The sequence below is a fragment of the Schistosoma haematobium genome, chromosome 6 (assembly GCF_000699445.3).
Source record: "Schistosoma haematobium chromosome 6, whole genome shotgun sequence".
NCBI lineage: Eukaryota > Metazoa > Platyhelminthes > Trematoda > Strigeidida > Schistosomatidae > Schistosoma > Schistosoma haematobium.
Genome location: NC_067201.1, coordinates 22,032,328 through 22,059,696, shown reverse-complemented (window position 1 = coordinate 22,059,696; position 27,369 = coordinate 22,032,328). Strand labels below are relative to the sequence as shown.

General features: G+C 38.5%; 1 protein-coding gene across 1 annotated transcript in view; it reads left to right on the top strand.

Annotated features, from left to right (window-relative positions):
• Positions 1-4,097: 4,097 nt before the first annotated feature.
• INTS4 (Integrator complex subunit 4) overlaps positions 4,098-27,369 on the top strand; it is a 35,205-nt gene continuing 11,933 nt past the window's right edge. Inside the window, exons 1-11 of the mRNA XM_051217141.1 lie at positions 4,098-5,150; positions 5,205-5,552; positions 7,128-7,367; positions 9,261-9,510; positions 11,417-11,574; positions 13,807-13,997; positions 16,015-16,219; positions 17,829-17,921; positions 19,318-19,511; positions 22,431-22,821; positions 24,998-25,656. Of these exons, the coding sequence (XP_051065775.1) occupies positions 7,350-7,367; positions 9,261-9,510; positions 11,417-11,574; positions 13,807-13,997; positions 16,015-16,219; positions 17,829-17,921; positions 19,318-19,511; positions 22,431-22,821; positions 24,998-25,656 (2,159 nt within the window). The 5' untranslated portion in view covers positions 4,098-5,150; positions 5,205-5,552; positions 7,128-7,349. The remainder of the gene's footprint in view (positions 5,151-5,204; positions 5,553-7,127; positions 7,368-9,260; positions 9,511-11,416; positions 11,575-13,806; positions 13,998-16,014; positions 16,220-17,828; positions 17,922-19,317; positions 19,512-22,430; positions 22,822-24,997; positions 25,657-27,369) is intronic.

The window sequence follows — 27,369 nt, the reverse complement described above, 5'->3', positions numbered from 1 at the left end:
GGGATATAAAATTCGAAACATTTCCTCGTCAAAAGAGTCGAACGCTCGGCGAAGTGACCATAACGCACGAAAACCTTTGACAGCGGCTGCGTTGCAACGCGTAGTTGTTTTTAAATCATGACTTATTACTACTCCTAAGTCTTTATGTTCTTGAGCACATGGAAGAGGTTTACCCTCAATAGTATAACGGTAACTATTACCGTGACCGATATGCATTAGCACACTCTTCCTAGAATTGATTTCTAAGCCCCATCCTCGAGCCCATCTAACTAAGTCGCCTAAGTCAGCTTGAAGATCCAGATGATCAGCCTCACTTTCTATTGTTCTCCAGATTTTTACGTCATCCGCAAACAATAATGTCGACGACCTAAGCAACAGCGGTAACTCAGTAACGTAGAGAAGGAAGAGCAGAGGGCCTAGGATGGTGCCATGGGGTGCACCACTTTTGACTGGCCTCTAATCGGATAGCATTCCGTTGACCCTCACTCTCTGTCTGCGGTCACATAAGAAGTTTCCTATCCACTTACGTACATTACCTATTATTCCGAAGCTCTTGAGCTTCTGCATCAGACCTACGTGTGAAACCTTGTCAAATGCTTTGCTAAAATCTATGAATATCATATCGACAGACAGACCGTTATCTAGGGCTGCTGTCCAATCCTCCCTCGCAATAAGTAAGTTAGTCAAGCATGAACGCTTGTGATGAAATCCGCGTTGCTCAGAAGCTAACAGATTGTGCGAATTTATGTGGCTTAACAACCTAACCCGAGTTATCTTTTCAAGTAACCTAACAACTATGCTGGTTAGACTAACAGGTCAGTAGTTAGATACGATCTGTCTCTGATCATCTTCAAATATAAGACTGACTGTAGCATCTTTCCAATCTCTAGAGAATTGAGTGAGGGAAAGTGACATGTTGAAGAGTGTCGCAAGCGGTTTTGAAATAATGTCCGCAAGAGATGACAGCAGCCGCGGATGCAACCCCTCAGAGCCCGGTATCTTACAAGGTTTGAGGTTAGTTATCAACGGAAGGACAGTTTCCTTAGTCACCTGTACAGATTCAATGACTGGTATCTCGGTGTGAGTGGGACAAGTATTTGTTACAATAAACGTAGAGTATACTTCGCTAAAATAGTCTGAAAAAGTCTTAGCTTTTGCCCGATCTGATTCAGCTAGTAAATCTGAGTTTTAGTGTAACAGTAACGGGAGAATACCATAATTACGTTTCATTCGCCGTTAAACATACGAAGACAATCGTTTCGAACAAGTCCGGCCGTCATATACCAACTGTCGTTCGTAAGTAGTACGGGATTTAGCTGTAGTTTTCTTACAGATATTACAGAATTTTCAGAACTCACGCTTAAATTATCCATGACCTGTAAACAAGAATAAGTCCCAGAGGTGTGCCCTACGCTTTAACAGATTCCGGGTTTCCTTAATAATCCATGGAGGGCAATGTGATAGCTTACGTGCTGACCATGGGATAAACGGCGACGTTACGGACTTGAATGTAGCCTCAAACATATTCCATTCATATTTGATCGATCCATCGGCGTCGACCGACCAGTTAGTCGAGATAGCACAGTTTCTGATTGCCGGAATATTAGCTCGCTAGATAGTAGGAGGGGGTGGAGCAGATACGAATCGTATACCATGTGTCCTAAACTTAAGGTGAGGTACAACGTGATCGCTGTTCACTAGTGGGGGGAAGGTGCTGAATATCAAAGACATCCTCTCAGTCGTGGGTCAGGGCGAGGTCCAGCAGTGACTGAACATGTTGCAAATCAATATGTGTCGGTTTTGTGATACATTGTACAAGTGCACACTGAATAACGGTAGATAAAAAATCGCTATCGAAACCACTACCTGGAGCTGTAAGCTCTATCCAGTTGATATGCGGTGCATTGAAGTCCCCAATGATGAGACAACATTCTGCCATACTCCAAGAACAGATGTGTCTTAGGATAAAGTTGTCAGCAAGACAAAACGGACTACGGTATATTCCCCCTATAGTCACCAACCCACTTCTAGATTTAATCTTACAACATGCAACCTCACATGTGCCACTGATATGAGCCTCCGATATTGTTGATTGTATACGAAAGTGATCCCTAACGTATAATATTATACCCCCCCTTTGCGACTTGAAACTCTATCACTTCTAATACAGATAAAGCCTGCAATGATGGGAGAACAGTCTATATCACGGTGAACCAAGTTTCTGTAACAACGATTATACCGGGACAAAATTCTTCCACCATCAGACTTAGCTCGGACGTTGTATTTCTAAGACTACGAGCGTTTGTGTAGCACACACTTAAGGCGTTTTGGTAATCATTCGTTCTACCCATACAGGCCTCGGAAGCATTGACTTCCAAGACCTGACTATCCGAAAACCCTTAATGGTAAGGTTAGTTTCGCCATTTAACTTGCGAGTTCTCAACTCCGTAAGAGCATTCTTCCACTTGATTCGATCCCCAAGCGAATATTTGAATCACGAGTTTTGGGTGCGTTTTTCGATAATATATCTCCTTCTCTAAATTCCCGAGAACCAGTTTCAAGATTCTTCTTGGTTGGGTCTCGCCTCCAACCCATTTGCCGAGTCGTATTACTTTCTTGATATGTACCTCTGGAACCTCGTTAGGTAGTAGATTTCTTACCACGGATTCCACTTACTGCAGATCATGTGCATGTCTCTTAACAGAGTCATTGTCTTTCGGCTCCTCTAGATTCTAAATAATTAAACTAGGAAGGAGTTTAGCTTCTTTTGAAATCGTGTTCACAGCTTTCAATCGTGACGTTAGATCCTGTATATTAACTACAGGTATCTTACGATTAGTTTTTATTGCAACAGAGTCATGGGAGTCGAGCGAGTGACTGACAACAATGTTAGACGAGGCTTTACTTTGGGACTTTGGTGGAGTGGTTTGAGAGTCCACCAAGGACTTATCAAGTAAACGGTCATTAGTTTGGGCTATCTTCTCTACTCTTCTGCGTTTCTTCGTCACCCATATTCCGTCAGTCGTGGCATCTACGTTAGAACTATCCGAGACAGTAATTATTTTATCTGGATCACCGGTTGCTGCTGTAGCAACATGGCCACCAAAATCTAATGAGGTGTCACCCATTGATTGTTTCGGGGTAGGTTTAATTGCTGGTTGCACAGTTAGATGCTTGGCTTGCGCCCTGCCAGCACTTACGACACTAACGCAATCTTCGCCAACATTACCAATCATACCAGCACAGCCCTCATCAACCTTCCTATTAGCCAACACCAGGAGGCTAATTGCTTCCTGGATGAGTAGTGTTTTTCTCGAGCAACAAAAACTACAAAGCCAATGAGAGTTGGGCTTTGAGCACCTTTTATATGCAGTGGGGCTTAACCGAGTGCACATCATATGGAACCACTTATTACACTCATCACATTGCATACCTTCCTCCACGGGGAATAAGCAATATGGTTGTGCAAATTTATGAGCAGAGCTGACCATCTTGAAAATCAACCACAATGGTGACACAAACAGGATATGTGAAAGAATTTTCAAACCTTAACTAAAAAAATCAAGTAAAAGTCGACCAAGTATGCTTCGATGCAACAAATACACAAAAGCAAAGTCGAAACACTCAATACAATAACACTTTAACTGGAGTAGGTTCAATTAAGGTGTAAACAGTAGTTTCGATGAGTAATTTACGATCAAAACAGTTAATTAACTCAACGAGAAACAATACCACTGTCCTTTTAGATAGCGCGCCGTAAAAAACTGAGACTGAAAAAGTTGTGCGAGCTATTATGTTATTCACTTCAGTAGACAGTAGAACTCCTTGACGGAAGCATCAGTGACGGTACCTTATGTTCAAATATTTCGAAACAAGGTTCAACGTCTACATAGGTTTCACTAGTAAAAAAAGATTACTAAAAATACCGCTTCGCAGTTAATTTTCTTGCTATCGATTTGTTCGCCTTTCCTCCTCAGTCTCAAACAGAATATAACATGAATCGCATATTTCTGAATTGAAGGACATCCTGCCACGACCCAGATGAAGACTCTAATCACCCAGCGGTTTCCTGACACTCTTTAGACAGGGAGAGTTGTGACCTCTCCAAGGTCAAGCGGTAGGCGGGTTACAATTAATGTTGATCTCAGAGTGTGAAAAGTTCCTAACGAGGTTACGGGCTCTCCCACCAACTGCTACTCAAGAGCTATCGGTGTTAGGAGTAATTAATGAGGTATTAAAAAGACATTAATAGTCGGGGAATTTAGAGTTTTGATGAGTGTTACTCTAACAATAAAGGATAAATACCATGACTCACAAAAGTTATTTTAGCTTTTTATATCATGTGTGTTCAAAGTACAGTGTACGAAATATATCGCTTCTGCTCAGTCATTATATAGCAAGCTACAAGCATTAATTATTGTAGCTTGTGTTAATGAACGTCCTACTCTCATAATTGCTAAAGACTGAACTCGTGACTTTTATATCTTATCAGCACACTTAATTTTCAATGACAGCCAGTCCTATTGAGAACAACAACAGTCTACCACTCCTAATTCGTGAATCAGTTTTCTAAATTTTACACTGCTTAGAATATCCGTAACATGTGATGGCATAATTTTAGTTTCAGTTTCAATTTGGAAAGGACGGGAGGCTTGATGGCCTGTGTTAGTCCTGGCAATTGTGATCTCTCAGTTGATCCAGCTTTCTTTCGAAAGAGTCGACGGATGGAGCCTCAACCACGTGCTGAGGTAATGAATTCCACTCGATGATTCGATGGGAAAGTCGATAGTCAGCTGACAAGTAATTTGTTCTGGGCTTGTGAACTTTTTTGGAGTGTCCTCGTAACTTCTCTGTTTTGGAAGATAAGAAAAATAAGGGCATTTCAGGTGCAAATTTATCACTAAGCAATTTGAAAACTAATAAAGTCGCCTCTAGTTCTACGATATGACAAGTGCGATATGATAGTGCTTTATGCACACAAGTAGTCTGTTTTTTTGTTGGTAGAGAGTACTTGACTAATATATCCCAGTTGCTTACACAATAGAAGTTAGTATTTCACAGGAGTATCCGTATAGAAATCCTTTTTGATCAACGTCAACATGCAAGGGATATTAAGCGAAGTGCCAGTTTTATGAAAGCTTTCTACTCAGGTAATATTCGTACTGTCACAATATACTGTAAACCTTCTGTCATCTTTTGAATAGGCATTCGCGTGTCCATCTGCCCACGTACGCTCTGGGTGTCTTGACCTTCTAGCTGGATGGAACAGTCCACAAATTTGTCTTAGTGCAGGTTCAGCTGGTGAAGTTGTGCTGTGGCATACTGCTGATGGTGATCCCAGAGTACGTGATCGTTCTTTCCATTGTCTCTTAACGTGGCTATGTTCACTCAACGCCGTCCTGAAATCTAGTGAGTTTAGTCGTCCAGGGAAAGCAAAGTATTTCAACAACCATAAAGAGTCTGCAAAAAAGGAGTTGACTGGGTGGTTTGAAGCGAATCTGGAGTCTGTTTATTCAGCTGCTTGTCAAGGGCTACTAGATAATGAAGAGTTGGTAAGATTTTGTGATTATACCTCCATTATTTTAGTAAATACACGTTGTTTTAGCTCATTTTGTTAAGAAATGAGCTTATCTGTAACTTCTTACTCGAGGTAGTTAGTATAGTGTAGTACATTATCTATATTTTGTTTGCTAAGTAATCATAAACTAAACTACTAATATTTTCGTAAAGAATCCAACTGAAAATTTCAAAATATTTCTTGGTAGCTCCGAAAATTAAGTCCTTTTCAATATATTTCTCGAGTCTGGAATAAATTAATCTCAAGACTTAGTGTATTTCTCAGGTTAATGTTTAATAACCGTTCATTGGATTTATAAGCGGAATCAATTATAGTTATAATGTATTATGAGGGAAAGTTTGTTGAATTGAATTTGTGGCAATTGAGCATTTCTCAATTAGGACTTGTGCATCAGTTGTAGGTTTCGGTTGTAGACATTTGAGTGACATGGCATGATATCATGTCCAGTAGGATTAATTTGCGATGCCCCTCTAAATTCGAAGTATCATTCCAAGATTTTCATTTTTCCATCTTATTTATTCCTTTTGTACTATATTTGTTACGAATTAGCTCTTAATGATTTATAATGATGACAAGACATTTACGATTGTTTAGTTAATGTATAAAATGTGCCGATCAACTAATAATATGCACTAATACAGTGCGATCGATTGTTAGCTGCTCATGAGATTGGATAATTGACGTAAGCCCTTAGATGGTTTAACATCAAAGGATAATCAGTAATTTAACAAGTAAACGTTCGGAGGATATCACGACCATAAGTCATCTACTCTCCAGTTAACTGAATGCCTAAATATTACGTTTAATTTCTATCCTTTCATTTCGGTATTCCCAGTGTTCGGATTTTCATTGAGATTGATATAATTTCCATCCCTTTGCTCCTCATCTTGTAAACTTCTGTTGATGTGACGATATGAGGTTAGTCAACTTGGAATAATAAGTATTCTATTTAGGTCTTATGTTGAAGTGAACGCTTATGGAATCGGTTCTTCACCAGGACAAAATGATCTCAATAGGCGAACTAGAGAATGATGTTTTACTGAATTCATTTGCTCTAGAGGGTTAAAATGTACTTTGTTGGGTTATTAGGGTCTCTTCAGGAGCGTTAACGTTGTAAGAGTGCTCTGAGTTATTTGAACTGGGATAAAGTAAGTAATATCAAGTTAAATGACAAGCATCAATATAGCAGTCTCACTGCCTGGTATTATTTCGTGATTTTGTATTCTGTTAGCGAATTAAATATGATTTACATCTAACAATACATCGTAATCCATTTGGTAAAAAATTAATGACTCATGATGTCTAATATATCTATAAAATTCGAGATCACTAACAATCATAGTACTTCCTTGGATGTATTTTGTTTGGTTGTTTATTATGGCTCAAATTTTTCTACTGAGTCCACATGGTAGCATCAATTTGTTTTCGGATGCTTTAGTGATATATATATATATATATATATATATATATATATAGTATTTGAAAGTCTTATTCAGATTAAGATCATTTGATTTTTATATTAAAAATTTATTATAATTTCATCCTACAGGTCCGTCGAACTAGTTTACATGTTCTTGGGAAGTTGAGTACTATTTGGCCGCATCGTAGTTTGACAGATGTTCCTGTCTTCAGTTTGAATTCGTTAGTATCATCAAAAATATTTCTGGACTCTGATTTGGAAGAAACTCAATTAGTTGATGATGCTTTTATTCGTGTGTGTTGTCGACTTCAAGATCCTAGTCGAAGTGTTAGACAGTTGGCTGCTCACATAATGGCTGATCTGGCTAAAGTAAGTTGTTAGTAATATGTAGAGAGTTACGTGTTTGGTTGCCAATTAGGTAGTGAATCTTCACCAACTGAGGTGGTTAGGGCATTTATTAAGTATGCTCAACCACTGTCTACCCCGACCAGCGGTTTACTGGTGGAGAAATAAGTTGAAAGAAAACTTATGAGAGCCAAGCCTTAATGGGGCCGTTGACTGTTGATCTGAGGCATGTAGATAGGTACAAAATAGCTGGTTAGGGTCCGCGCTATAACCACAATCGGTGACTAGAGACTGTAACATAACTCAGAATAGTTCATAGTGGCACAGGTCCACTCTTTATCGTCCTACGAATGTTGAATCCCATTATTCCTTCATACATATCTTTCAAGCATGACAGCGATGCTGCCTTCCCACAAAGAAAGGGTGGGATTACAAAACGTCGACCCTAAAAATACACATCTCGCCTAATCCCATGGATTCCCGTCTCCGGCGGTAAGGTCTCAACAAATACAGAGCTAACACAAGTTCGTGTGTGACTTGCTTCGAATAGTTGTCCCTTGGGCACCGCAGTCACGCACTGAGGTCAATAAAACCAACTCTAACACAATCTCCTTTTCAGGTACCTCTAGAAGAACCCTTTCATGTTGTGGGCAACCGGGAAGTGAAAACCGCCCTCATACCTCTAACATCACTCAAAACCACTGTATTTATAACCCATTTCCCTCTTCGATTCTTATTATTCCTCATACCTCGACTACCAATTATAAACTTCCTTCTCAAGTGCCACCATGGTCAACAACTCCAGTGCGCGAAATACTGTCCTAGGTCTACTGAAACCTCTCTCCAAATTGCACATTAGAACCTTCAATGTACGTACCCTATGTCAAATCGGCCAGCAGGCCTCCTTGGCTAAGGCTATAAAATCTCGTATCATTGATGCACACTGCGTCTCCGAAACACGCATACAAGATTCTAATGTGGTCATTCACTTGACCCCCTAGCCGAAACAGGGAACTGATAAGATACACTCTCCGTTTATCTGGTGACTCGATGGCTAGTTCTCGTGGACTAGCATAGTACAAAGTATGAGGGCAGAACAAGAACTATTAGAATGGATCCCTGTTAACAACCACCTATGTGCTGTTTGGCCAAACGGTTCTGTAAGAACTCGAGAGGATAGGGTCGCCTAAACTTATCCATTTGTTTTCCTGATTTGACCAACCTACCATTTTATATTTTCCTGCTAGAATATTGTAAATCTATTAACCATGAAATATGTTATTTGTTCGGCTTTTTTTCACGATGCTTAGATATTTCATATTTGATCCCGAAAATGGAGCTGAAAGTTTATACTTCTAAATTTGTAATTATTAAAAAGCGGTGACATTTCATCGTGACAGTAGAAACCTAACAACGCTTTCCTTCTGAGTGTACAGTTCAAGCTGCACTCATTTGACAATGATAACTCTAATAAATTTATATTTTCTGTAATACATATTTATTGCTTATGAATAAAATTCACTGAAGCACAAACGTTCTGAAACATATACTCAGCAATTCTCGTGAACACCATCGTCCACATTTTCCTAACATTATTTCGTCCTCATTATACATTTAAATTGATGAATGAATTTTATAAGTGGACGTCTTACCTAACTCTAAGCGAGGCTACTTTATGAAGAACACCTGTGTTGTTCTGTATCTAGTTTTAATACTGATATACAAGTTTCCTATATACAAGTCCTACCGGCTACTTAAGTGAGAAGATCGAGATTAAGAGAGAAGCTATACTGGATAAGCCTTATACATATATATAACCCACTGTACCAGACATTGTTAGGAAAATATTCAAATTTAACCTTTATCCTACCATCGTCATGTTATTCTGCTTGTACCCTTCGTCTTGTTTTTGAAAAGTTTGTTACAGAAAATTGTTTATTACAAACATTGGAGAAAACAGTCATGTCCGACCGGCAAGTACGTCGATCTATGATGGAAGGTGATAATAAGTCGAAGGACAGAAAGAACAAAAGTAACAACAACAACAGTCTACGCTCCACAGTGGACAACCGTTTACAAACTAAAAATCTTACTTCAGATTCTATTAATTTAATATCGACTGGCTGTAATGGAGCTATCATTAGCGGACTGGAAGATGATTATTTTGGTAAATTGTTTTTTATATACATATATATGTGCGCGATATCGTAAAATATCTGATTAAATACACTTAACCCCCGAATCCCCTGGTATGGCCGACGCTGGGGTGGGTGCACTTCTCCCCTCAAAATGCTCTCATTTGGCCACGCCTATGTAGCCACTCCTAAGGAAGTTCCATTGATTATCTTCTCTCTACAAAAGTGTTCCTTGAGAAACTGTGATAACGAAAGTGAATATCCAGTTCTTAAACCGGATCGGTGGGTACAGAACATTCACTTAGGGGGGTTGGAGAATCCCGAGTCTGAACCAATAGTACACATAGGCCCCAGTATCCTGAGGGAACAAATGGCGTACGAACGTATTCTTAGCCTCTTAACCACCGAATACTTTGAGACGGCATCTCCTGACGTTGCTTCACTGCCTTGTGGATTGTACTTCTAGGTAAAAGTCTCGGATAGTGGCCCCTCGAGGAGCATCCCCAGCCCACACACAAGTTCGATGATATTTCGAAGGGTGCACATATATTTTGGTGCTCCTCTTTACTAATGTTAATGTGTTTAACTAGATAAATAAACATTATTAAAATGTCAATAATCATGGTTTTGCTTCCAAACAAAACAGTAAGAAAAATGCCAGTGTATTTATAATTTTTACGCGAGAAGATTCTAGAGTCTTCTCTTGCCTACTAGTCCTGGTTGGTTAAAAATAGGTCAATCATCGTGCTTCTGTCTGGAATATGATTTAATCGAATCACCGTCTCGCTAACAAAGTTAAATATCTGTTCGGACTGTTTTATTATTTCTAAAATCTAAACTGATAAATAGGTGTCTTTTAGACAGATTGAGGTTAGCGATCGAATCCAGGACCCTCAGTTCGTCCTGTTTTGGACTCGTCGGCTGAATATGCCTGCATCCTAGTGTTTATGTCCGTATTGAGACTCCATCTGTCTCAGAAGTCTTGTGGCAAAATGGCTGTATCCAGGCAATCTATCGCGGCAACACGAGTTCCAGAAATGCCTGACCTGAAATCTTTTCCTGAATATCAGCAATTGGGTATTTCGAACTTATATTAATAGTGTTAAATAAGTGGTCTTACTTATTTATTTAAACACATAAACATTGGTACAAGAAGGCACCAAATATATATGCGCCACACAAATGAATCAGTTTGTATGAGGGCTGATATACTGTCCAGGAGCCCAAACCGAAGCAGGTGGTTTTCTTAAGGAGTCACTCCCCTGCCTCTCACCCAGAAGTTCAATCTACAATGCAGTGGAGCAACATTAGGAGATACGGTTTCATGGTTTATTTATTTAATTGAACACAAATACTGATACAAAGGGGAAAAGGATACATATGCGCCACACAAGTCACTTGATTTGTGTGTGGACTGTGTTACTGTCTGGGTACCCAGACCGAAGTAGGTGGCCCTCGACCCAAAGATCTGATCCACAGTGCAGTGGAGCAATGTTAGGAGATGCTGTCGCATGGTAGCCAGTGACCAATACTTGGTTCATACGCCATTTCTTCCTTCAGGACCCTGGGACCCATGTGCACCATTGGTTTAGAATCAGGGTTTTTCAACTCCCCTAGATGGACTCTCCGTGTCCGCTAACTCCGTTAAAGCGCCTGATGTTCGCTTTTCGTCTTCTCAGCTTCATAAACAGCAGTGATGTCGCGAGAAGGTAGTAAGTAGGACTTCCCTGACAGCTGTATACTCATGGTAATGTGAGAGCGTTTCGAGAGGGAGAGCTAACTCTCCCACGGTCGGCCGTACCAGGGCATTTGTGGGACAATTAGCTTCCAGTTCTTCAAGCTTGTTTTACATCCCTGTTGAAAATTGTTTTTTTAAGATAAAGTAATACGTAATCATATTCATCGTTTCTATTTAATTTTCCTTATTTTGCCGAACAGAAATACGATGTACTACGTTAGCTACAGTTACGCATATTGCATCCCTCAATACTCGATTCGCATTAAATTGTCAAGATCTCTTAGTTGACATGTTAACTGATGATATACAAGATGTACGATTGGCAGCTGTTCGAGCTTTAAGTGTCGTTGGTGATAAGGTTAGTTTGAACAAGATAATTTCTTTATTACGTCTTTCTACTTAAACTATCACTATTACTACTTATATAGGACCTTTTTGGAAATACCCACTAGCGGCCCAACCAGTCGTAGAACCTTGGACCTTCATGCATCGTGACGAACGCTTAACCATTAGGACCATTGGGTCGGTATTAAATGGTTCAGTGTGCATTGTAACCCAACGATTGCCATCCTTTCATCTAAATTGTAATAGTCAGCCAGCTAGTGACTTACCTCAAGTTACTCCTAAAGCTCTAGTGAGGAGGCCTGACTGCTGGTGTTTGGACGTGGGAGAATGAAACAGTTGATATGAATGGGAATAACTATAACACAAATTGATTTAAGCTAACATTATGCTGTTGAATGTCAACCCAATCATTAAGTAATCGCTGGCAGGCTGGGAGGTCCTGCGTTAGTTCCCTTGTGAGGTCGTAACCAGGTCTTTCTGAGGAGTCTCGCATTAGGATGAAACAGCTATCCAATGCTCCTTTGTTTTCGATGGTACCCTAATGGAGATCAATCTGTAATCGTAAATACAACCTACTAATTAAGTCGATCTCCATGAAACCCCTCAACTACACTACTACTACTACCATTTAAGTTACATGTGTATAAAGTGTGTCAGTTAAATAAATACTAAATGTAATGTGTTTGATTTAAAGTTGTATAGAAATTAGGTTATAATTGAATTTCATCATTTCTTGACTAGGAGTGGACTGTTGTTTGCCAGATGAATATCTCTCCTATGACACAAGTGACGCAGGTTGACAAAAGCCAGTTATTTCTTTAGAGTAAACTTGACCGTAACGACCAGTTGATTAATTAATTATTTTGAAAGTATGAAATCACAGCTGAAAAGTCGTTGAAAAAAACCAAGGGGCACTAGGCGACTGCCTTTTCCATTTTTCAGCGGTACGGTGAATCAACAAAATCCTACACAAAATGATTTTACTCAAGACATTCAGATATGTTAGTTTTGACTCGAACTTCAAGAAATCCATGCCAACATTAGAAATGTCATTAAATTTGAATTTAAGGCTATACGTTAATCACATCCATTATTTTTAGTCATGTTGTCGCCGGTTTCTTACCGTTATTGTAGTCGCCACAAGTCTATCATTCTAGAACTCTGGACGAGAATCGAAAGGTGGAATTTATAGAAAAACTCCACTTTCAAGGTTGGTTGATATATGGAAAAGGGGTACGTTAATAGGCTGGTGATTACCTTGGAATTTTGGACGCTTCGAGAAAAGAAGCTAAATTCTGCAATTCTTCAGTCAGAATACGGAAAGCGTAACCATTCGTTCTCTTGGATTAGTCGGAATATTCCCAGAGCTATGACTTTCGGGAAAATTCTAAATAAAATCAGAGTATCGTGCTCAATCCTGACTATACGTCTTGAAGTTTCAGTTCTGTATGATTTGGCAGTAGATGGAAATTGGCTCATGCTAGAAAGAAACATATTTACTGTTCCTTCATTCTCTGTTTGTGGTCAAATCTATCTTTACACTCAATAAATCTCTATAAACAGCAGAGTAGTTGAGTGCACTGATCACTTCACTCATCTAGAAAGTTTCATCAGTCGTAATGGCTGACAAACTATTGCTTTGCTCTTGGAAGTTTGCACCATTTGTGGCGTGAGCAAGATGTCTCCCGATCAGAGCACGAGTATATTGTGCAACATTACACTTCGTGACCGTGAAACATGACCCTTGAGAGCAGAGAACATGCTTCATGTTCTTCAGGACATTGCTGGCGTACCATGGAACAACGGAGTATGAAATGAAGTTAATTGCAGAATACTAATTAGAAATGGCTAATTAATTGATGAGGCTTTGAATCTCTAACGATTGAGTAAGGGTTTGGCGATTTTGTTGAATTTCATTGGAATCACGAAGCTGAACCGTGTCAAATGTTAGAAAGCTTCTGACTGGAGACAATGTACGACGACCACGTAGTATCTTGGATTGATTTAAGTCATACTTGCGCACCACTGGTTACCAGCTCATTGGTCTAGAGATTAAGTGTTCGTACACAAGACCGAAGGTTCTCAGTCCAATTTTAGGTTGCCGAGTTGTGGATTCGCCCCGTTAAGAGGTCTCATACTAGGACGAAACAACCGTCCAGTGCTTCCCGGTTTTCTATGGTTGTCTAACTTAGATCGCTTCGTGATTTCAGTGCGATATTTTAGCGATATTATTTGCATTTTATAGGTGCCTGTAAAAAGTGAACAAGTATCCATTATTACATCAGCTCTTGCTGAAGGATCTGGTCGTATTCGACGAAGGCTGCATCATTTATTATCACAGTGTCGTTTAGCTTCGGCTCCTTGTCTAATTAGTTTACTGGATGGACTTTTACAAAATTTAAGACGATATCCAGAAGATAGAGATAATTTATGGAGGTAAGCGAAGTTTAGTATATTCTATATTTAGTAAAATTATTTAGTTTCCTTCACATATCTAGTATAATAACGGGTTGCTTGCTTCTGCATTATCATCAGGATAATTGTTTAGCGTATTTTCTGTGGTTCATCTCACGGTAGTTCTTTCATATTTGTTGACTTTGGCAGTGGCTTGATGACTGACGCACTTGACTTCCAACTTGTAGTGCGTAGGTTCGTACCTCGCACCATGTACCTCAGTTTACACAGCCGTATTTCGCTACTATCTCCTGGGTTAGGAAATGTATTATGAATGCCAAACACCCGCTTGTCCTGACACTCATTGTTGGATGGGGTAGAAATGTGTTGGGCGAGGGCTAGAAGCAGTCAAGGTGCGATGTGACATCTCTTTACGAAGTCAACTATTGAATTGAGCCTTGTGGGTAGCTCCGCACTACGTGGTTGGAGTTTACACAATTGTTGCAACTGAAGGTTAGAGACCTTTAATGATAGCTCGAAATTGTATGCGATGATGCAAATGTATTTACTTTTTATTTCCCCTTAAAATCCTAAACTTCAATATTATTTTGTATGTTTTGTTCCTCAAGCTCTCCTGTCTCTTCGGACAGTATTTTCTAATGTTTAATCTTCCTCACTATCACTGATGCTAATACTATTTCGATTTGTTTGCCACTCGTTTTGTTGATTTCATCTCTTTTTCGTAATGTGACATGACAATTTATGCCAACATACATTTGTTCGAGACTGACTAACCCTAACTGAAGTGTCGCTTCAACCACATAAAATGTGTATTCAGTAAATGACATCAACTTAGCCATTCACTTAAGCTGTATATTCGTATTTATAGTTGCTTGATAAATATATAAATCTAGGGAAATGTAGAAGAGATTGCATCATAAAGTGATCTGAAGTTGCAAATATCGAAAGGGGTTGTCTCCTCAAGCCGGCCTACCATTTACGGATGTATTAAAGGTAAGATTTCGCTTTGTGCATCAATAAATTTATCTGCTCTTATGGGGTAGATTACATTGGCCTCACAAAGGGATCACTTTTCAAATACTCTTCAGGACTTTACCTAGTGTGGCTTTTAAAAGGGGAATGCAAAATTATCACTAGCTCAATACAGTAGCACCTAATCAATTTTGGGCACATTACTCCAAAAGAGTCGTGCTTTAAAGTAATCTATTAAATCAAAAGGTCGAATCGAAAACTTATGCACTGCTGAGGTTTTGACGATCCATCAATTCAAGGCTGGACTCTATGTACAAAACAATACTTACAACCTCATATCCTCCCATGACCTTAATGTCCATTTCCAGTAGGTTTTGGTCTTTGTGTTTGTTTGTTTGTTTCTGTCATTACTTTGTACTCCTTTTAAACCGTAACCAGTTTTTGTTATCATTTAACAATTTTTCATTACTATTCAATTGTAATTATAGTCTTGTTGTTGTTTATTTCTTCTTTATATCTGTCAAGTAAACAATTATCTGTTATATTTCCAACCTGTAAATAATTTTCATCCCCCTATTCATCTCTAACCATTTGACTATTACGTAACCTTCTTTTGATATTTGCAATCTCGGGTCATTTTATGATGTATTCTCTTTTGAGTCTTCTATACTTACACCCGTTACCCCTCGTGAAGGAGAATAGGCCACCCATCGATTTTCCCCATTCAACTCTGTCCTGGTCAATCCTTTTGTGTAAGAAATTGTTTATAAGTACTTAGACATTTTTGATGATAGTTATTGTAGTTCTCCAAGTTTCAGCTCCATACGATAGAATTGTCTTGACGTTTGTATTGAAAATTCTAACTCTGACGTTGGTTGACAATTGTCTTGGGTTCCATATGTTCCTCAATTGTAAAAATGCTTCCCTTGTATGCTATACAATTGTCGAATTTATAGTTGAAGTAAATGATTTTACCGAAGAGGAAATTCTCTTTACTATTTTTACTCAATCACACAATGGTTTACTTTAATTAACTTGATCATTAAAATTTGTCCTATTTTTACAGATGTGCTGCTTCTGTGGGTAGAAACCATCCAATATTTGTTGAAACTTGTTTATCCAGTCTATTACGAACACATTCATGGTTGAATGGTCCGGAACCAGTGAAAGAAGATCCAGCTTATCTTACAGTATTATTGCTTGTTTTAAATGCTGAACCTAGTATACCTGGTATGCTGGCTAAATTCCCTAGACATGTAGCATCAACTAAGGTAATTTACAGCTTTGAGTAGGGGTGATATGATATATTTATTTTTACATTGTTACTGACATGAAACCTTTTAAACAGATTTATCTGTTCATGATTTCAATGAGATTCAACAATCTCTATAACCACTAGACTGAAAATTATCATGTACACACTAGTGACTAGCTTTAAGAGGGAATTTAAGGAGTTCTAGTGAAAAGCCGTGACCAGTGGAACTAATCTGTGTCGAATGTCAGGCAGTTACCCACCGAAGACAATGGAGTATGGTCGTGCAATATTATGGATTGATGGAAGTTAGATATGAACACCGTTAGATTTCGTCCCAGTGATCTAGAGGTTGAGTGTTCGCTCACGAAACTGGAGATTCTGGTTTCGACTCCCACATTTCCAAATGTGGGTACTCGCTGGTGAGGAGTCTCATACTTTGACGAAATAGCCATTCAGTGCTTGCACGTTTTCAATGGTGGTCTAACTTAGATCGGTTCGTGATTTCAGTGAGACTTATTAACAGTATAAACGTGTCGAGAGATTGCTAGGTTCTCATGGGTTAAATCACATACTGGTCTTCGTTATACTACCACTGAAAACCAGGAACCATTGGACAACTGTTTTGTTCTGGTATGGGACGTACCTGCAGTACCTATCCGACTCGTGGCTAGTAGGGCTCAACTATGTCAGATATGAGACGGTTATGGACGGCAATAAAAGAGGGTTGCGCAATATCGTGAGTTGATTAGTGTTAGACATATACGCCATTGGATTCTGGTTCAGTGGTCTATAGGCAAAGCATTCGATTCCAGGTGGTGTGGTCGTGGATGCCTGCTGCTGTTGAGTCCCATATCAGTTCAAAACAATTGTTCAGTGCTTCCTGGTTTTCACTGATGATCTGGCTGTGTTCAATTCATGATTTAATGTATGAAGATTTATTAATGTCAAATGATTATAGGTTGAATATCAACTCGACAAACGTAGTGTTTCAGTATGTAAAACGTCACAGCTACAATTGGATGTTGATCATTTAGTAAAAATATATTTTGATCATCAAAAGAACATCACATCAGGGATTACGCAATTCTGTTTTATATTTCTTGAAAATTCTCGGTTAGAATAGATCAGTAACCTAACAATATCTGCATTTCATACTAATCTGTCTTATAGAAAAAGCATTTCTTGTTATTGAAAAGCATTCAGGAAATGTGATCAGTTTTTCCTAGGAACTTATCTGTAGTCACACTAGTAGGACAGTGACAAGTTTCTGGTTTTAAATGTTTGATAAATTACTTACACTAGTAGAATATCAGCAGGCGAATGATCTTATTTACAGTTACAACTATTCCATAGATTGAAATGGTGGCTTAGTAGTTATGGCATTCAACTTTCCATCACTTAGTTTCAGGTTTCATCTCTTCTCTGTTTAATGTGGTTTGATCAACTGACTAGTATTATTAACCCCTCACATTTGGAATGCAGCTCACAGTCAACTGTATGAATGATTTAAGAGAAGTATACAGTTATTGTGTAAGGAAGGGTGTTTTCAAATAAATTATTGACTATTAAAATCATTGTTGCTAAAAATATTTTGTATACTACTTACTCCTTATTAATCCTTTCAGATTTATCTACAAGAATTGTTACCTTCTTTATTGCCAAAAACTGTTGTAAATGACGAGTTTCAAAATGTTTCTCCATTGGATGTACCGAATAAGGTAACTATGTTTTTTTCGGTCGGCTACTGCCAATTTCCTCATATCTCAAAATGGTGTATTCTATGTCGTCAGTTAAATTAGTGGCTACATTGCAACCTGATAGGTAAAATTAAACCACCACTGACGATTAGACAAGCATGACATTGTTTGATCAATCAATAGTAAATACTTCAACCCCCCCTCAAGATATCAGTTGTGACCCTAATATTTAAATGGTGACATCTCGCTCTGGGAAACTGGGCAATCTGGGTTTGAATCACACAGGGAGCATCAGTTCCCTCATGATTACAGGTACACATTGTTGAGAGGTGCTATGTAACATAAAACTGAGGTTTGGGGTAGGAAGGTATTTCCCTTGGACAACCAGCATCTGGAGTGATTTCCTGCCTTCTCACAACGAAAGGAAAGGGTTAAGAAGATTGAATCTAATAATGTCACACCTTATCCTACCTCAGAGATGTCCATCTTCGATGGTAAGGCCTCCTGAAGTAAGGAGCTAACACATCAAGAATGTCCCATAAAAAAGCCGTACTTGGCCAGCATCAAGTACTTCTTCTGCGGTCACCCTCTCAGATCATTACGAACACTGCCAATCCAGTTTCTTTCTCAGGTCTCTCCAGAAGAAATATCCTTCTACTGCGTGAGTGGTTAGGATGTGACAACCTTCCGCATACTTCTAACAATATACGAGATCATCTTGTTCAACGTTAAATCCCTCCTTCACCGAATAGTTCATAAGTGTCACAAAAAACAAACAGGTTTTAACCAGTATTCACTACTGAAATTAACTTTATTTCTAAATGGCCCCCAAATGCCCTAGTACGGCCGATAGTGGGAACAGTCAGCTCTCACACTCCGAATGTTCTCAAACGGCCACGTGCATACAGCCACTGCCACGGAAATCCTACTTACTGCCTTCTTGCGGCATCACTGTTGTTTACGAAGTTGCGAGGACGAAAAGCGAATGTCCGGCGCTATAACCGGGTTAGTGGACACGGAGAGTCCACCTAGGTGAGATGAGTTTGAAAGCCCTGATTCCAAACCAATGGTGCATATAGGCTTCAGTATCCTGAAGGAACAAATGGAGTATGAACACGTTGTTGGTCACCGGCTACCATAAGACTCCATCTCCTGACGTTGCTCCACTACCTTGTGAATCAGACCTTTATGTCGAAGGCTCTGGTTGTGGCCTTCTAAGAAAGCCACTTGTTTCGCTCTGGGCACCCAGACAGTATCTCAACCCTCATGCAAGTCGAATGATTTATGTGGCGCATATGTATTGGGTGCTTCCTTGTATCAATGTTTATGTAAATAAAAATTATTTCTAAATAGTTGAAAAATCACTTGAATCTATTCCATTTCTTCATAATGTATATAATCTACTTTAACATTTCAGAAATTATGTTTATCTACTGATGGTACATTGAATGCATCAACTATTATGGAACATTGTAGTTTATATAAATTTATTGCTTCAACTATATGTCGTATTTGTAAATTGTTCATCATGATTCATAATGAATTATCTAGTTATTATTTATCATTTAAACAAAATAATTTAGAAGAAAAATGTAATAATCAACATTTTAAGTAAGTTCATAATTTTCTAATTTGAAATAAAGAAATTTTTTCATCAGTATAGGGTTGTGGAGGACGACAGTTTTGTCCCATTATAGGACTCCTCCTTGGTAGTGCGCATTCACGATCCCGCCTTCCCGAGATTCGAACCTAAGACCTTTAGTCCCGTCCGCGAACGCTTATGTTATATCCTATATAGCGCTGTTAATTATCACGAGACAAGATTAACAATCAGAATACCAAGTTATATGATTTTGTCACTGTGTTGAACCAATGACTTGTTGTTAACCAGCACGACGAGTCTTGAGCTAACTTTGAATCTTTATTAGTTTTTTTCTTCTAGTCCTGCCCACTTAAGTGCAGAATATAATCTCAGCTTCCACTATATGAATCTTGTATTCCAGACATACGGTTGGTTATCATCTATATAAAATCTGGAATAAAACGTGTGCAGTCGCCTGGTTCATCATAGTACACATCACATCGTAATAAGATGAAATTATTAAACTGAATAATAAAAGAACCAAAATAATTGTAGGTATCAATTATTGTGAGAAAGATTAAATATTCTCACAGTTGGATTCATAAGTCGATCTAAGCTAGACCATTATTGGAAACCTGCAAAAATCTGACGGCCAAATCTGTTCTTGTATAAGACTCCTCAGCAGTGCTATCCACGATCGTGCACATAGGACTCGAACCCAGGACCGTCGGTCTCTCGCGCGAACACTTAACTTCTAGACTATTGATCCAGCTTACTAGTGATTAGTTTTAAGATGAATTTCCTGGAGTTTTAGTGAGAAGATGTGGCCAGTGGAGTCCAATCCGTGTCGAGTTTGAGACAGTTATCCACCTCAAGCAATAAATGAAGGGTTGCGCAAGATTATAGATCGGTTAAAGTCAGACATTAACATCGTTGAATGCCGTCTCAGTGGTGTAAAGGTTAAGTGTTCGTACGTAAAACCGAAGGTTCTGCGTCCCAGTACCATCGTGAATGCACACTTCTGAGGAGTCCTGTACTAGAATGAAACGGCCGTCCAATGTTTCCAGGTTTTCAATGGCAGTCTAGCAGACAAATACATTTTCGCTACTCTTATAGACTTTTAACCATGTTACCCAATGTCTCCAACCACTAATCACGATTATTGCGTGGACCTTAACCAGGTAGTCTGCATCGACCATTGATCAGTAACTGTACGATTTTATGCTACATTTTTGGTTTGCCATCCCCCCTCAATATTATCCAGTTCAGTAGTTCATGATTTTATGAAATGTTACCACTTGTTGTTTCGATCAGTACTAGTTTCCAATCTATTTCTACCCCAGATAATATGACGCATTTAGTTAGACTAGTTGAGTATAGGTACCGCATGCTACCCGGCCACCTTAGTTGATAAAGTTTTACGGTCCTATAAACCTGATACCTTAAACTTAACCTCAGGATTGCTTATTTGTTTTTGTCGCCAAACACCACCAGTGCTTTGTAGACATCTATGATCAAATACTAGTAATTTACAAATCTCCTTCGCGTCCATAGACTATATTTCACAACCGTAGAGTAAAGTTACAACGCGAACAGTCACCTAATATACTCATCCCTTGTTTATCAGACGGACACTTCACCTACTCTACAAATGACGCAAGTTGCCAAAACTTAGACGAGATTTCGTCAGGACCAACCTAACAAGGTTGATTAGACTTCTGAGATAAGTAATGCAGTCAATGAGATCAACCACTTCAATGTTTCTAATAAACTTTTGTATAAATTTTTAGCATTACTATTAACTCGTTTACTAGGTACATATTCATATAGTTGGCTTTGAAGTACTCTCAAAATTTATGAATAATGAGTCACTGAGTAGTAGTCAATGTCTTCTTAGTCCCGATAGAATTCCGTCAATAAAGTTACACTGTGGTCACTAGTTTGAGTGATTAGACTCGACATTGCATACACTGTGTTGAGATGTAAGGTGGTGGTTGCAAGTAGTCTATAAGAAACTCTGTTTGACCTAGGTTTCATGCTATTTGGTACTCATCAGTAATGTGTACCTGTAATCTTGAGGGAACTGGTGGATTAGTATGATTGTTCACTACTCAGTGGTTAATCAGTTTTAATTGCATCTCAGTCTTACAGAAGATCAGTCATTACCCGAATAACTCAGTGGTAACGTTTGTGACTGTGAAGTTGATTGACACGAAGTCAAATCCATAAGGGAGCATCAGTTCCCTCTAAATTATACACACACTTCGCTGATGAGTATTACATAATATAAAACCTACATAAAACAGAGTTTCATATAAACTACCTCCAACCACCACCTCATGTTCCAAGTGTTAGAACTAATGATATCATTCGGTTGCCTTAACCAAAGGCAATTGGAAAGCGAGGTTCGAATTTGTGACTTATTAGTTAAAAGTCGAAAACTTTAACCATCGCTTTGCCCCCAAATGCACTAGTACAGTCGAGAGTGGGTAGAGTGAGCTCTCCTTCTCGAAATGCTCTCATATAGCCACACGTATACAACCACTTTCATATAAGTCTTACTCCAGGCGGGGGTGTTGTTTACGAAATTGAAAGGAACACAAGCAAATATCCGGCGCTTTAACCGGGTTAGCGTATATGGAGGATTCATCTTGAGAAGTTGGAAAACCCTGATTTCAAATCAATGGTACACATGGGCTCTAGAATCCTGATGGAACAAAAGATGTATCAATCTATTGTTGGTCATCAGCTACTATAAGACTACGTCTCCTTACGTTGTTCCACTGTCTTGTGGATTATACCCTTAGATGAAAGACTTGGAATGTGACCCAGATAGTACTTAAACTCTTACACCAGTTGAATGATTTCTGTGCCTCTTTATACCATTATTCATATATCATTATTATTAAATTAACTTATAGTTTATTTCTTTGTTATTTATTTATTAGAATACCATGTTATAAATATCAATCACGTCGTAATGCTTTACTATCTCATCTTATATTTAATGATTTAATAAATTGTATTAAGAAATTAAATCATAATGGTAAATTAAAAAATTTATTATATTGGTTAATATTAATTACAACAATTGGTTGGTTATTAGTATCAGCTAATTCATTATCATCTTCATCCACATCCTCCTCCTCCTCCTCCTCATCATCATCATCATCATCAACATCATTGTCACCATCCTTAACAACAACAACAACAACAACAACTTCATTATCTATGGATAAGAGTTTACAATTGAATTATAATTTTAAAGAGAAATTAATTCATCCAATTTATGAACGTATTATGAAATTATTAAATAAAGCAATACGTAATTCACTTAAGGTTAGTAGTTAATTTCTATCTCTATATATATAAATGTTTCATAGTTTTTTCAATCCTATAATAATAATAATCCTTTGGCATGCCCCCAAATGCCCTGGTATGGCCGAGAGTGGGGTGCGACCACCCTCCCTCTCGAAATGCTCTTATACGGCCACACGTATACAGCCTCTGCCAGGGAAGTTTTACTCACTGCCTTCTCGTAGCGGGGGTGTTGTTTACGGAAAGGAGAGGACAAAAAGCGAATGTCCGGAGCTTTAACCGGATCCCAAACCAAATCATTGGTGCACATGGGCTCCAGTATATTGAGGGAACAAACGGTGCATGAACTAAGCGTTGGTCACCGGCTACCATGGGACTGCATCTCCTTACGATGCTCCACTGCCTCGTGGATCAGACCTTTATGTCGAAGGCTCCGGTCGTAGCCCCCTAAGTAAACCTGTTTCGGTTTGTGCACCTGGGCAGTATCACAGCCCTCACACATATCGAATGAGATTTGTGTGGCGCAAATGTATTGGGTGCTTCCTTGTACCAATGTTTATGTGTTTAAATAAATTATAATAATAATACAATGTTAATATTTTTTGATTTAAATCATAAATCGATTGATGTTAGACCACTATTGAAAACCTGGAAGCACTGGACATCTGTTTCTCCCTAGTACGGGACTTCTCAGCAGTACAAATCGACGAGTTCACACGCGGGACTCGAACCCAGGGCCTTCCGTCTCGCTCATTTTCCAATCACTTAAGCCAGTGGTCACATTACAACTGTATTGATGGGATTCGATCATCCCTAATGACTTGACAAATATAACGTTGATTACGACTCATTGAACAGTTGGTATAAATATATCAGTTCTATAGATTTGTGGGTCTGTATATCTCAACGATAATGTCCTAAACAGGAAAAGTTACAGATTCAAACCTTGAATCATCTGCTTATAGTTTGGACTCCAAATGACTTTGTACAATCGGGAATCTTAAAATTTTGTTCCCTCTACCTAAATGCTCTTACATCACACGTTTTTAACTTCGTTGACATTTCCAAGTCTCTTAGTGAACATCAGCTCTGGGATCCATGGACATTCATCTGACGAGTCCTGGATTATACTGCTAGCTACCATCTATCTCTATTTATAATGTTTATGATTTGAGTCAATATCCAGACAATCCACACTGGATTTACATACGCCAATAAGAGAGTTAGTCAGTCAGCTAGAACGTAGGACTAGACACATATATACATCGGTCCAAGTTGCCATACCTCATTAGCACAACAAGATGAACACAGAATTCATAGAAGTAGTTAATTCACTAGTGGTAATATATAAAAGAAAGATTGCATATAATGACATAGTACAGGAAGAAAGAATTAGTTCGTGGAAAGAAAGATATAAAGCAATTTAAATTTCATTGTTTAGGGGAAGACAAAGAGTTTATACACCTACACCATTGTGATGGATTCTGAGCCATGTCACCCACGGTTTCCAACTATTGGTTACTATAGTCACGCGGATCTCAACCAAGTAGTCTGTATCTACCAACATGGCTCAGACTAGAAGTTGGTGATTTCAAGCACTGATGCCACGTTTTGGTTTGGCCGTCCCTAAATTTCTTCCAACCGTCCCCAACACTGGTCAGCATTGCAAGTCGTGTTCAGGCATACGTAACACGTGGCCCAACCATCTTAGTCGATGAAGATTTACAACCTCATCAACTGATTGACCATCATTCCCCAATACGTTGCGTCTAACCTCACTATTACTTACCCGGTGATCCCAGCAGACGCCAGCAATATTTCTAAGGCATCTGTGGTCAAATACTAGTAGCTGGCTAGTGTCTTTTACTCTTAATGGTCATGTTTCGCTGCCGTAAACTAAAACAGAATGGACTGCCGCGCAGTATACTCGTCCTTTAATTGATAGATGGATATCTCGCCTTCGCCACAGGTGACATAAGTTGGCAAAAGCCAAGCGAGCTTTTCGAATCCGTGCTGAGATTTCATCAGACACCAACCCATTATGACTGATCAGACTTCCAAGACAAATGAAGTTGTAGACACTTTCGACTACTTCACTTCATATTCACAGTTGAGGTGTTGACACAGACCAGTCCTGAAGCAACAACTTGCATTTAGAGAGCTAATCATATTGTTTATTCAATGTTTTCTTTCTTAGATAAATCATTTATTCTCTGGTAAAACAAAATATGAATCTATTTATGTATCTCGATTATGTTCGAATACATTTGAATTGCTTCAATCATTCACAAATGATCATCATCAAATCAATATCAATTATTTATTGGATTCATTAAATTCAATTATCAATTTATTATCTAATTCATCAATACAACAAAATGATGTTACTTCATCATTACCAATTATTGATCTATCTAAACCATTGTCAAGTAACACTAGAAAACGTTCTTTTCCAATGGAATTCAATCTAGAACAATTCAATGATGATTATGTCATATTAATTGATTATTTAATAGATTTATCCAATAGATTAATACCAGTCTATGCGATACTACTACAACCATCTAGTAATAGTAGTAGTTTAATGAATTTAGAAAATAATTATAATATTGATACAAGATCAATAATTTCATTGAATCAATATCAACCAGATAATAATATTATGATCATGATGAATATGTTAAATGAAAATGATCTATTAAGTATGAATACTAATCGAATTGATTTGCCAACATCATCATTTAGTCATGTTAGTGGAAATGTTAGTATACCAGAGATTCGTTTCACTGCAATTATTGCATCAGCTATGATAAGAATTAGAGCGATCATTATTGGTTTGAATATTGAGATGGCACGGTAAGTTGTTATTGTGTTTGTATATATATATATATATATATATATATATATATATATATATATATATATATATATTATGTACAGAAGGCTCGACTAGCTTTTACCAACTTGCGTCATTTATGGCGTAGGCGAGATATCCGTCTATCAACCAAAGGACGGGTTTACTGCGCAGCAGTTCGTTCCGTTCTACTTTATGGCAGTGAAGCATGGGCAGTAAGAGTAGATGCTATTCATAGGTTACTAGTATTCGATCATAGATGTCTTCGAAACATTGCTCGTATATCGTGGGACCATCGAGTAAGTAATGCAGTTGTTAGGAAACGGGTACTAGGTAAGGATGGCAAATCAATTGATGAATTAGTGAAACTTCATCAGTTGAGATGACTGGGACACGTGTTACGTATGCCCAACCACCGACTGCCTCGACGTGCGATGTTCAGTGGTATAGGAGTAGGTTGGAAGAAAGCTAGGAGCAGCCAGACCAAAACATGGCACAAGTCCATGAAGTCACTGACAAGTGGTCTGAGTCATGTCGGTAGGTGTAGACTACCTGGTTGGGATCCGCGTGATAATAGCAACCGATGGTTAGAGACCCTGAATGACATGGCTCAAAATCGTTTGCAATGGCGCAGGTGCATACACTCTTTGTGTTCTCCCAAATTTTGATCTTCTTATTCCTCCTTGTCTCTTTTTTTCCCTTCCCAAATTTATTTCACTGTATTATACTCTTTAAGTAACATCTCCAAACACTAATCTTCCCGATAACTGCTTATACTCTTATTACCTCTACCACTACGGGATTTGAATCGACCACTGCATCTCTGTGTTAATGTGGTGTGGCAACTCGAAGTGATGTACGTACGTATGAAGTTCTACGTTGTTACTGACTGACTGACTGATATTATGTATCCTTTTTGTTATCACTGTGTTAGTATGTTATTGTATTTGAAGCGGTATTCCAAAGATTGTTTTGATGTATAGACAGTATTCACGACACATTGATCACACTTTTAGTATCATATGGTGACTATATTAATACAATAATCAGTACATTCGCGATGAGTAGAAATTCTTTGAGGCTTCCAGGATTTTCTCATGTGGATTCGAATCTAATCCTCATCCTCACTGAAACCCTCAAATGCCCCGGTACGACTGAGGGTAGGGAGAGTCACCTCTCCCTCTCGAAATTTATTTATTTATTTGAACACATAAATATTGGTACAAGGGGGCACCAGATACATATGTGCCACACAATAATAATGAGAATAGGAAGAGATAAAGAATGTAAGGTGCGTGTAAAAGAAAAAATAGAACACTAACGACCACGAATTAGTGTATGGTAGTGAAATAATAATAATAATAATAATAATAATAATAATAATAATAATAATAATAATAATGGGGGAAACAAAGAGGTACAACCAGAAAGAATTCTTTCAGTTAAAGAAGTTACGGTCATTTTTTATGAAGAAAGTAAACGAAGGTTACATGACGATCACCATTGGCTTCTATTCTGATCCATATCTAATAACGTCTCTAGCCACTGTGTTGCAGCATCTCTAGGACCCCGGCCAGGGAGTCGTGAAGAAGCTCGTCCTATGCAATTTTCTTTCATACCACGACACCATGTCATACACTGACCACCTCTCCGCTTTTTCCAACCAGTCCCAGAGTCGGCAAATAATGCACGACGTGGAATTCTCTGGGACGACA